We start from the raw sequence: 11,621 nt of genomic DNA on the forward strand, positions 1-11,621 counted from the left end.
CTTAAGAACATATTATACAACTAATTCACAAACTGCTCATAAACCTGTTACTGCAGGGTTTAATTTGGTGTTCTTTACAATAAACTGTGTACATTACAATTAGCAGAATCATCTGAAAAGTGATCCTGGGAGCTTATTCTGGGTTGCCTAGACAATGAGACCCCTGTAGCCAGGGACCTCCTGCTTCTCCCAGAAGAAAAGGCCTCACCCAGCTTCTCACTGGACCAGTGGTTTCATTCTCCTAAAAAAGGGACTTCCAACTTCTCTTGGACCTCTAAAGCCCAAAGGTTCTGAGCAGCTGGCTTTCTTAGCTCCTGTAAACAGCATAAAAACCCAGTTGTCTGTCTGTAACCCTCACTAAAGAGGTTGCTTTTGTATTAATCTATAAAAAGGGACAGTAACTGAAGGGAAGGGGGTAGGTCTGTCCTCTGAACACAAACCTACAGTGTGTGGCCAGCAGTATGCCCTGGTCTCTGAGGACACTGAGAGATCAGGGAAATCCTGCCCCCCCCCCTTCTTGTCATCTCTGGCTTCCAAGTTTCCCCAGTAAAGCCCATTCCTTCACCCACACTGCATGACACTACATAATGCATCCCAAGGTCTGATGCATGACAATGACCACACAGGGAACCAGACTGAACAACACTGTGCATGTTTGCTCTTCGAAATGAGTATACTAATTTAAATTTTAAGAACATATTTACTTGGCTTAATAGATTAAATGAAAAAAAAAAGAAGAAGAAAATACACGCAAACTTCCATTCAACCTCAGATGGTAGTTAATCAAGGCCTAAACCACATACAGTAGTGGTAGGAAAGACAGCATGCTTTAATATAAAATTCCTTTACCTCTAAAGCCAATTGCTGCACTTGACCCGCTCCATGGACTCGGAGAAGAGAAAATATTAACTTAAAGTGCCCAATGCATTCAGTTTCAGAGCCTAGGGAATAAGAACAAAAGCTTTATCTTTTATTTCTAAGAGATGTTCTAAAGTACAGACCTTCAGAAAATTGATCTACACCGTTGTTTACTGTCAATTATAAGTCTCTGATAACCCTTTCCCAACATTGTGACATGAAATGGAGTACCTCCTAAGCAGCAATCTTAAGAGGCAAAAAGATAGAATTTCTTTGTTTTGTTTTCATTTCCATCCATACTAGCCCTCAGGCTAAAAACAAGAAATATATCAAACACACAATCCAAATGCAACTTAAAAAATAAGGGTATAAGGTGGTAATTTTACTCTTTACATCTAGACCTTAGAGCTACCCCCCTCAGCCTAATTATATTTTGGGAGAGTGTGACATCATTTAATTTAGACTGAATTAGAACTCTGCCAGTTGAGGGCTACATTACAAACAACTGTGTGGATATACAAAGGACTCCTTGTGAAAATACATAAAAACAGCATTTCCATTCCTACTCACTTCAAATCCCAATCCCATACATTTACTACCATTCTGTTCATAGAATAAAAATACTAAACATGAAGATTCTATAAAGAAAGTGGGGGTAATCAGAAGGGGGAATGAAGCATGAGAGACTATGGACTCTGAGAAACAAACTGAGGGCTTCAGAGGGGAGGGGGTGGGGGAATGGGATAGGCTGGTGATGGGTAGTAAGGAGGGCACGTATTGCATGGTGCACTGGGTGTTATACGCAACTAATGAATCATTGAACTTTACATCAAAAACCAGGGATGTCCTGTATGGTGACTAACATAATATAATAAAAAAACATTTAAAAAAAAATGAATTCTGTTCAGTGTATTTTTCCTTTTACTATATGGTAGTAAAACACACAGCAGAGTCTGTAATTTTTTGAGGCTTCAGAAGATAATTCACTAAGACTCCTCAAAGGAGTCTGAAAATATTCTATAAATGGACTGCTTTTCAATTCATTTTCAAACCACTATAGCACTGTAATATATACAGAAAAGAACGAAAGAGTACCTGAAGGTTAATGATAAACGTTAATAAAAAGGATTTGGGGTCTTCAAGTTACTTAATTTGTATTGTTTTAGGTTTTATACTCCATATTTGTTATCAAAGTTAAAATTAGAAGAAGCTTTCAAATTTTCACTCATGCATCTCCCTGCTGTCAGGCAAGAGTGGTAACATTTTTGGAAATGTCCTCTTAAGGCTGTTTAAGAATGAAAACTCACACTTTATTTCAATTTTTATACACCAAAACCTTCAGGTAGTTTCTCAAAAATGTTAATCGCCCATATGTACACAGCACTGTGTTAGAGACAAATTAGGTCACCTAATAAATCAATCTAATTTAAGTACTTATATGTCAACTTAGGTCATCAATGTGAAATTTAATACTATCAAGTTATTCTGCCTTTTCAACTCATTGAGACTCATTTTCGCTTAGAGATATGAATTCTAAACATGATGCCTTGACCTCCCCTCCTTCCACCCTACTGTTTACAGGTAAAAATATTACGAGCTCAATTCTTATTAAGTTATACCAAGTAAAACATTGTAACCAAGTACACTATTTTCTTAGAGTTTCTCTGATAAAATTGAGAACCAGAATTTTTAGGGCCCTTCTTTTGTCAGGATCTTACGGATCAAGGGTACGGTCACACACCTGGATTATATTTTATGACATTTCTCAGAGCCTCCAAAGCCATTTCCACTCTTGGCAAGCGGTCTCCGTGTTGCTCTGACTCCACTTTTGCAGCATGTGTGATAGCCATGAACGTGTGGAGGTACTGGGCCTGGGAGCCTATATAATCCAAAAGACTTGCAGCAAATGCTTTTGGAACCTAAGTTGAGTGGAGAAATATTTACAAACATGTGTGCCCTCAGAAATAACTATAAGACTCCAGAGCAACACCCATCCCCTTCCCCCCAAAAAACTTCAAGGTATAGAATGATTAAATTATACATATACATGAACACCTATGGATTTGGGGCAGGTGGGGGGAGTAAAACCCAGTTGCATTAGAAAGCACTTCTCAACTTTTTTTGTCCCACTACATTAAAGATCTGATAGACTCCTATTAGGACCTAAGTGTATCAATTCTGAATTAGTGTAGCTCTTCATTTTACAAGTCAAAGTAATTGATAGCACCATATGTAACTTCTACAGTTTGGTTATATTTTTATACTTTAAAAAATATTTATTTAGAATATAAATTCGAAGGACAGTTTTCAAAGAGACTTCACAAATCAATGAACTCATTCTGCTTAACAGCTATTTATATACATTATTCTGTGATACATAACATATATTACAGTTTAGTAAATTCCTTTTTACCCAAGTGCAAACTTTAAAACAAAACCTCACTGGGCGCCTGGATGGCTCAGTTGGTTAAGTGTCTGCTTTTGGCTTGGGTCCAGCCCCACGGCAGGCTTTCTGCTCAGCAGGGAGCCTGCTTCTCCCTTCCCTCTGTCTGCCACTCCCCCTGCTTGTACTCTCTCAAATAAATAAAATCTTAAAAAAAAAAAAAAAAAAAGCCTCACTTCCCTCCTTACAAACCAACCAACCACCAAATCCTCCTTTCCACTCCCTCCAGAAAAAACTACAACAAAAAATTCCTACACGATCACCAAGCACTTGAAGATGAAAGAGCTCCTCATTTCCTTCTGAAAGTGACTAGGGATCATCACATGAAATGACATGGTTTGACCTCAATCATTTTCTTAAAAAATCTCTTTGCTTTCCACTGGTATTTTCTTATTTTCCTCTAAGAACTGGCCAGAGAAGTACTTCTGCTGGTCTGATATTCTACACGATGGAGTGAACGTATAAACGACCTTGCACTTACAGGAGAGACTAGTAAGTTGAAGGCATATGCACACGACACAGTCGGGTAGCATTATGCATAAAATATTAAAAAATAGCCAGGCAAGGAATAACTTATTTTCATGAATCCACAAAACTAAATTCTTCAACATGCAAAATAAAGCAGTTATAAATTACCAATGGTAACCCCATCACATACCCAGGTTAGTATAAGGCATCTGGCAAAGAACAGGTATTATTTCAACTTATTCAGTGTGAATAAACTGGTAGCTTTCAATAACAAATGACTGAAGGTATCAGACAAAACTAAAAGTAGAGAGCTTACCTCTAGCTGGAAAGTAGGGACTTCATTATACACCCTAACAAAAATCTCCCCTACAATAAGTTCTTTGGCATGATCACTATAGACAAATTCTGATCCATAAGTTTTGTCACAATCACCCTTTTTAAAAAAGAAAATAGACTGTTAGATGTAAATCAGAATCATCAGTATCTGGTTTATAAATCTAACCATATTCAATTTAATAACAGATCAATAAGCCTGGAAGTTCCATTTCTTTTCTACAGGAAAAATGTGGTGGGACACACATCATAGCACTCAATGCAGTATTAATGTTTACAATAATATGAACTCTGGAATAAGCATAGAGTTATTTTTGTAGTCCAAAGGTTAATATTATAACTCATTTTCAAATTTCAGAAGATCACAGAGGTCATCCAATGAAATGCCTTAGAGCTAATGTTTATAAAGCAAGTATGACACTTGGTTCTTCTCACTCCACTCAGCAGACATTGGGCGATTCAGCTCTAAGGTGATGGAGCTAAGAAATGAACACATCTGGACTGGCCTTTAAAAAGTAATACACTGAACGAAAGTGCTGGAAAGTAGAGTCTCTGGGGGGAAAAAAGGGTAATATTATAGAGGTTGCCAAACCAGGAAGAGTTTCTATTTAAGGAAAAGGAAAAAGACAGAAAGGAGGAATGACAGAAAAACAGTACCAATGAAGATTTAGGTTGAATTACACCGAATTTAAGTTGGACTGAAATGGTAAGTAAAAGTATACAATAAATTATAAAGTGCTAAACAAAGAGAAGATGCTATTATGTTTCTTCTGGTAAAAGAACAGATGTATAAAAATGTGAGACCTGTCCTCCCCAGCTCTGCAATTCTCAAAACTTGGATCTATATAGAGTTCTGAGTGACTATCATGAAATGAGTTTTAAAAAAAAATCTTGAATAATTCAGGACATAGTGGTGTTTAGTAAGTTCTAAGCCCATAAACATAACTGTTTGCTAAACCATCAAGTCTCAACCATCTAGTGTACGGATTATGCAGGCCTTATCCTTATTGGACACAAGTACTGTCTTGTGTTTTTTTTTTTTTCATAGCTTCATAGATTCTCCATCTGAAGGTGGCAAGACAGGAGAAACTGTTCGATTCTGATACCAGAAAGCAACTTTGATGTACTGGGAAAAGAGGCTGAAAAGAACAACTGCAAGAGCGCTTTTGGAGAGAAAAATTCATTAAAATGGGGAACAGCTACATGTAAACGGGACAACAACACACACGAATATATCATTAAGTACAAGAACACCGTTTTTACATGGGCCACACATCGGGTGGCAAAAACCTGTAGGCCTGCTTAACACCAAATGGAGAATCAGTACGTTTCTGTCTTGTCAGTACTGAGTTATGTTCCCAGAGAATACTTTTTGAGACCAAGTTACCCCAGAAGTTTACGAAACAATAACATACTTTTTTAATCATGTTTTCTTGTTGGAATTCAAGGAACTCAAGCAGTTCTGCTCTTGTAGAATTGTTCCATATCAAATAGGGGCTCTCAGTGTTGCTATTGAGCATCTTCAGAATCTAGGACACAGAATATTACTGTTTTGTAACATTTAGAAAAAAAATAGTGCGAGTTATCATTTATTGAAACTGCTGAGGACATGCCAAGCACTGTGGTAAGTGCCTTAAGTATAATGGGTCTCAATAATTCTAACAAGTTTATTGATACTATCCATTTTGCAGCTGAGAAAAATCAAAGCTAAGAGCAATCTAATGATTTGTCCCAGGTCACACAGCACAGGCCTTAAGTGGGGAAAACTGGGATTCAAATCGGAGTCTGTATGACTTCATATCCTTAACATTTGCTCTACTACAGTGAAAATTATGAGATAGTTTATGCTGAAACATTTAATAAACACAAGCTTAGAAAGAATCATACTAACTTTATATAAACATATCTGAACACAAAATCTAAGTCTTTCTGAAGCATACTGCTATGAAGGGAAGCAAAATTTATGGGCAGAGAGTCACTTCAGATGTTCTCGGCCAAACCCAGACTCAAGGCTGCATTAAGCAGTTCTGAAGGCATAGCTTCGACTGCTTGGCCATCCACGGTGCTTTCCCTTTGTTTATTTAGTTCTCCTCGATTAGAAGTATATAAATAGACATTTGACTCTCCTTCGAATGTTTTAATACAAATTTTTGTACATTTTACACTTAAAAGCTCTATGCAAGCAGGAAATCAGTGGGTTAGTACCTTCATCTTAGACAAAACCAACTAACCTGTTTTTACAATCTTAACTACTAGTTAAGTAAAATAACAAAGAATACATCCTCAGGAGGGATGCCTAGGTGGCTAAGTTGGTTAACTGTCTGCCCTTAGCTCAGGTCATGATCCCAGTGTCCTGGGGATCAAGTCCCGCATCGGGCTCCTTGCCCAGCGGGGAGTCTGCTTCTCCCTCTGCCTGCCGCTCCCCCTGCCTGTTCCCCCTCTTTCTGACAAATAAATAAATAAAATCTTAAAAAAAAAAAAAAAAGAAAGAAAAAAGAATATATTCTTAGGAGAATTGTAAAACTTTGAGAACTGGTGATTTAAAATAAGCATTTTGAAAAATCCAGATGGCGTTCAGACCAAGATTCTGAAATGTCTTTTTTCCCCTCCCTGTAGCTTATCAACAACCTGCCAGTATTTCTGGAAAGAATGTCTCACCAGCAAAATGTATCACACTGATGAACACAAAATTCAGAAAAAGTACAAAGATCAAGAGCGGCATCTAAAGCTCTTCGCTCTTACTCAAGGGGCACTGAAAAGCAATGGCCTACACCAAAAAGAGTCAGACTGAATTAACAAAAACTGTTTAATAAATTCTAAGAATACTTTATATTTGGAACACTGAGGACTTCTTCCCTTCCAAAAGTATTGGATAATCATTAGAGAAAACATAAAAATAGCCAACAATTCTACCATTCAGGGATAACCCGGTTAACAATTTAGTACAGATCCGTCCATTTTTTTAATACCAAAAATGGGATTTTCAGCCTTTTCACTTAAAATACTTTAAACATCTTTCAACATCTTTAAATATACCTTTACAATTTAAGGCTTCATGGTATTCTAATGAATGGATTTTTATAGTTTAATTCTTTAATGATACATTCTTAGATTGTTTCTCAATAATCCTCCCAGAAGAGGCCAAAGAGGTTGGGACAGGTGTCAAAGTCATGCTTGATTTCTGTCATGAATGCATGTGTGTGTGTGTGTGTGTGTCTCTGTCTGTGTGTGTGTGTCTGTGTCTGTGTGTATTAGCTTTTAGGATTTCAACCCTGAGTCTAACTTAGAGATTACTTGTAAGAAACAGCCAAAAATAAGGAGCATGGATGGCTCAGTCAGATAAGTGTCTGCCTTCACCTCAGGTCAAGATTTCAGGGTCCTGGGATTAAGCTCCAAGTTAAGCTCATTGCTTAATGGAGAGTCTGCTTCTCCCTCTCCCTTTGTCCCTCCCACCCACTCATGTGCTCTCTCTCTTCTCTCTCAAATAAATATCTTTAAAAAAAAAAAAACAAAAAGCCAAAAATAGACTCTAGGTGTCCTAACTCCCAGTTCTCTGCCCATTGTGAAACACCATTTCCAAGTTCATTCTCTTTTCCTGTCCCCTTGTGACTCAAGGTTGGTAAGAAGTATGGTGGGCTCCAGAGCTGAGAAACATAAAAGTTTATTTCCCCCTGCAGAAAGAGTGGGCTTGTAGAGCTGATATCATTAGCATCAATCCACAATAAACTGAACTTCTCGGATGAGAGAACAAACATGAACATTTTCAATTTTTAGGTTTCCTAGAGCAATCACCATTGTTGTGTTGCTCTACTATTTGCAATATTCATCAAAACCCAGGCTACCTCTGAAGCACGTACCTCCGTAGCACTAACCACAGCAAGTTTTCTAGCAACATAGGGTGTCAGCATGCCAGCTAAACTTTTTCTTATGGTTGGATTTTCTGGGGTTGCCTGTTCTTCGGGCAGATACCCTCCAAGGCGACTCAGAGCACGGACACTCAGTTTAGCAAGGCTGTTGGCTACTTCCTATTACAAAAAAAATTAAGACTTTGAAGTAGATCTGTCATATTACATACGTAACATGGTACCTTTATGGAATCAAAACCATATGGAAACAAAACAAAACAAAACTATATGGGACATATTTAAGGAGCAGAAAGCAAGTCCCCAACACTGCCTTTCGGGACTTGGGCGTTAGAGCTTACTCTTTCACTTACGCAAAGGAAGATAAGAATCTGTATACTCATTTATAGCCAACATAATATCTTACAGATAACTGGAAGAAGCACATTTGGGGTGATGAGTAGGGGATAGGCAGGCAGACTTGCCTGCTAGAGGAAACACACTAACAACAGGAATAATGAATGACAGTGACTAAAAAAGGAGAGACAGAAAAATATTCAAGAATATCAGTTAAGTACTCAAGTATCTAGAGGCAGCTAGCCCCAACAGCCCAATATTACCGTTATATTTCCCTACGTTACACAACCATAATTTTGCAATCATAAAGGTGATTATAAGTAATCAAGAAAAGACTGTTATATCCAGTATATGCGACTGCAAATTCCCTCCCCTTGAATCATTCTAGCACGAATGGTTAAGATAAAAAGCTTTGGGGCTTAAAGAGCAATAAACTTAGTTATCTAGAAAAACAGTTTATGTGTGGGGCTCTGGATAACTGGAACTTCACTTTGTATTAACTTGGTATTAACCTACGGTTGGGTTCAAATTCAAGATTAGAGCAGTGTGAAAGTTACCTGCTGGTTTGTTTCCTCGCTTTTCTGAATGCCACTCTCTTCTAGTGTGTAGTCATAATTAAACAGATAACCAAGCAGATGCCACAAAATCCCAGCCTGAAATAGGTGTGTCTGTAGCCAGAAATCCACAGCAAAAGAACTGACACATTCAACTCCAAGAGCAGCAACCCGCGGAATACTCTGAGAGAATAAGAATAATGAAATTAATTACAGGGTTTAAAAAAACTCCTAAGTGGGGCGCCTGGGTGGCACAGCGGTTAAGCGCCTGCCTTCGGCTCAGGGCGTGATCCTGGCATTCTGGGATCGAGCCCCACATCAGGCTCCTCCGCTATGAGCCTGCTTCTTCCTCTCCCACTCCCCCTGCTTGTGTTCCCTCTCTCGCTGGCTGTCTCTATCTCTGTCGAATAAATAAATAAAATCTTAAAATAAATAAATAAATTAAATAAATAAAAATTAAAAAAAAATAAAAAAACTCCTAAGAGAAACTGGTTGTGAATGCATGTCAAGCTAGCTATCTTACTGTGCAAAGATGTTTACCTCCTCTTATAGTTTCAATTCCAATTTAAATCTGAATCCAATACCCTTTAAAGCCTAAAATTAAAAGTGACCCAGTGACAAAGACACAGAATTATCTTTGAAGCTAGTGTTCAAAGACTCTGGAATACAGTTTTCGTCATTTTTCGTATCTTTAATTTTTAAAAATAGTGATAAGGCATTAACAGCAACTCATATGCTAGGATCTTAAGTGTATCAGCAGTATCTTTAGTGCAGGTATGTGGATTTGCTTCCTCATATTAGAGTTTGTATTTTTATTAAATACTTCTAAGGATAACGTGTAAATAGATTTTCATCAGATTCCTTATTTCTAGATACCTCAGTCCAGGATCAGGACCCCACTCCTGTTCTATTCCAATGTAACTCACTCTGTCCAGTTATCTAAGAAATCTCTCTCCCCTTCCCAGGCACCTCTTCCACCTACCCCCAGCCAGTTGCCCTCAGCAGGACTGGATTGGGAGGAAGTGCTAAGTTCTCAGCTCCCCAAAGCCCTTCCCACCAGGCAGTGACTGACACTTTCCTTTACATGTATCACTTTAGTTTTATTCCTTATGGGCCACCTTAAGAACAAAAGCCTCCAATTACAGCAAGGGTTCTATGAAAAATGACTTAAGAGATCCAAATAATGCACATAAAAATAATTTGGGGAAAAGAGCTTATTTATAAATGGGGACTGGCTACATACTTGACCAGAACACCCATTGCTTACTGCATCCAGAAAGCATTAAAGATGAACTGTACCTTGCCAAAATATAGCACCCGACAGAGATCCTTGATGATGCCAGGCATTTCTGTGATCTTCTCTCGACATTCTTCAAACTGAGCGGCCACACTATAGCATTTGCTTATGTGTCCACACACCTGCATACAATAAAACGGAGCAAATAAAAGAGTTACATGTGCATTCCTTACTTAAAACAGCAAAAATCAGATCAGCAGATTCACGGATAATGCTTAATGTTATATATGATGCTCCAAAATTAAAAAGAACACTTCTACTGAATCACCAGTATTTCTGGATAAGACTTCCCATAGCTGCAGGGCTGGCAACCAATGGCCACGCTGTGCATGGGCCAAATTAAGCGTGGCCTGTTTTTGTATGGCCAGGGAGCTGCGAATGGTTTTTATACCTTTAAAGGGTTGTAAAGAAAACCACAAAAATATGTAACAGACACTGTATATAGCCTGAAAGTCTCAAATATTTACTCTCTGGCCCTTTATAAAAATTGTTTGCCAACTCTGGATTAAGGTATTTTTGTCCAACTTATTAACATTGCAGAATTACAATTCTACGTATGCACTGCACTTCAAAATAGAGGATGAAACTACAAAGCCTGAACTCGATTGTTTTAAATTCTAAAATCCGCTGGCATAAAAAAGGGATCACATAAAAATATGCATTCTACAATAATCTCAATGAATTCCTGATGGATTTTCTATCAAAGAATTCAATGATAACCTTAACAGAAAGAAAATAAGCCAATTAAAACACTGGGGGGTGTGGGGGGAGCACCTGGGTGGCTCCGTCAGTTAAGTGTCTGCCTTCGGCTCAGGTCATGATCCCAGGGTCCTGGAATCAAGCCCCACATTAGACCCCCTGCTCACTGGGGAGCCTGCTTCTCCCTCTGCCTCTGCCTGCCACTCCCCCTGCCTGTGCTTTCTCTGTCAAATAAATAAAATCTTGAAAAAAAAAAATAACACTATAGGGATGGATTATTGTATTTATATAAGCCGATGAATGTCAGCTGAACCTGTGGTAATCATTTCACAATAAATGTAAATCAAGGCATCAAGCTATGTGCCTAAATTTATACATGCATGCCAATTATTTCTCAATACAACTGGAAAAAAATACTAGGGATGGGGGATGGAGGTAAAGAAGGAAATTAGGGAAGGGGGCAGATTAAATGAAACAAGAATGGCAAAATGGGGACGCCTGGGTGGCTCAGTCGTTAAGCGTCTGCCTTCAGCTCAGGGCGTGATCCCGGCATTCTGGGATCGAGCCTCACATCAGGCTCCTCCGCTGGGAAGCCTGCTTCTTCCTCTCCCACTCCCCCTGCTTGTGTTCCCTCTCTTGGTGGCTGTCTCTATCTCTGTCAAATAGATAAATATTAAAAAAAAAAAAAAGAATGGCAAAATGACGAATGTCTGAAACTGAGTGGTGGGGATAGAAAGGTTCATTATACTATTCTCTAAGAAAAAAAAAAA

General features: G+C 38.4%; 1 protein-coding gene across 2 annotated transcripts in view; it reads right to left on the reverse strand.

Annotated features, from left to right (window-relative positions):
* DNAJC13 (DnaJ heat shock protein family (Hsp40) member C13) overlaps positions 1-11,621 on the reverse strand; it is a 119,689-nt gene that overhangs the window by 21,995 nt on the left and 86,073 nt on the right. For both annotated transcript variants that reach the window (XM_040636812.1, XM_040636813.1), the window contains 7 exons: positions 10,155-10,274; positions 8,859-9,038; positions 7,960-8,127; positions 5,518-5,631; positions 4,086-4,202; positions 2,600-2,777; positions 850-941 (listed from right to left, as the gene is read on the reverse strand). In XM_040636812.1, coding sequence (XP_040492746.1) covers positions 850-941; positions 2,600-2,777; positions 4,086-4,202; positions 5,518-5,631; positions 7,960-8,127; positions 8,859-9,038; positions 10,155-10,274 — 969 coding nt within the window. The remainder of the gene's footprint in view (positions 1-849; positions 942-2,599; positions 2,778-4,085; positions 4,203-5,517; positions 5,632-7,959; positions 8,128-8,858; positions 9,039-10,154; positions 10,275-11,621) is intronic.

Source organism: Ursus maritimus, unplaced genomic scaffold, assembly GCF_017311325.1.
Source record: "Ursus maritimus isolate PB19 unplaced genomic scaffold, ASM1731132v1 scaffold_20, whole genome shotgun sequence".
Lineage (NCBI taxonomy): Eukaryota > Metazoa > Chordata > Mammalia > Carnivora > Ursidae > Ursus > Ursus maritimus.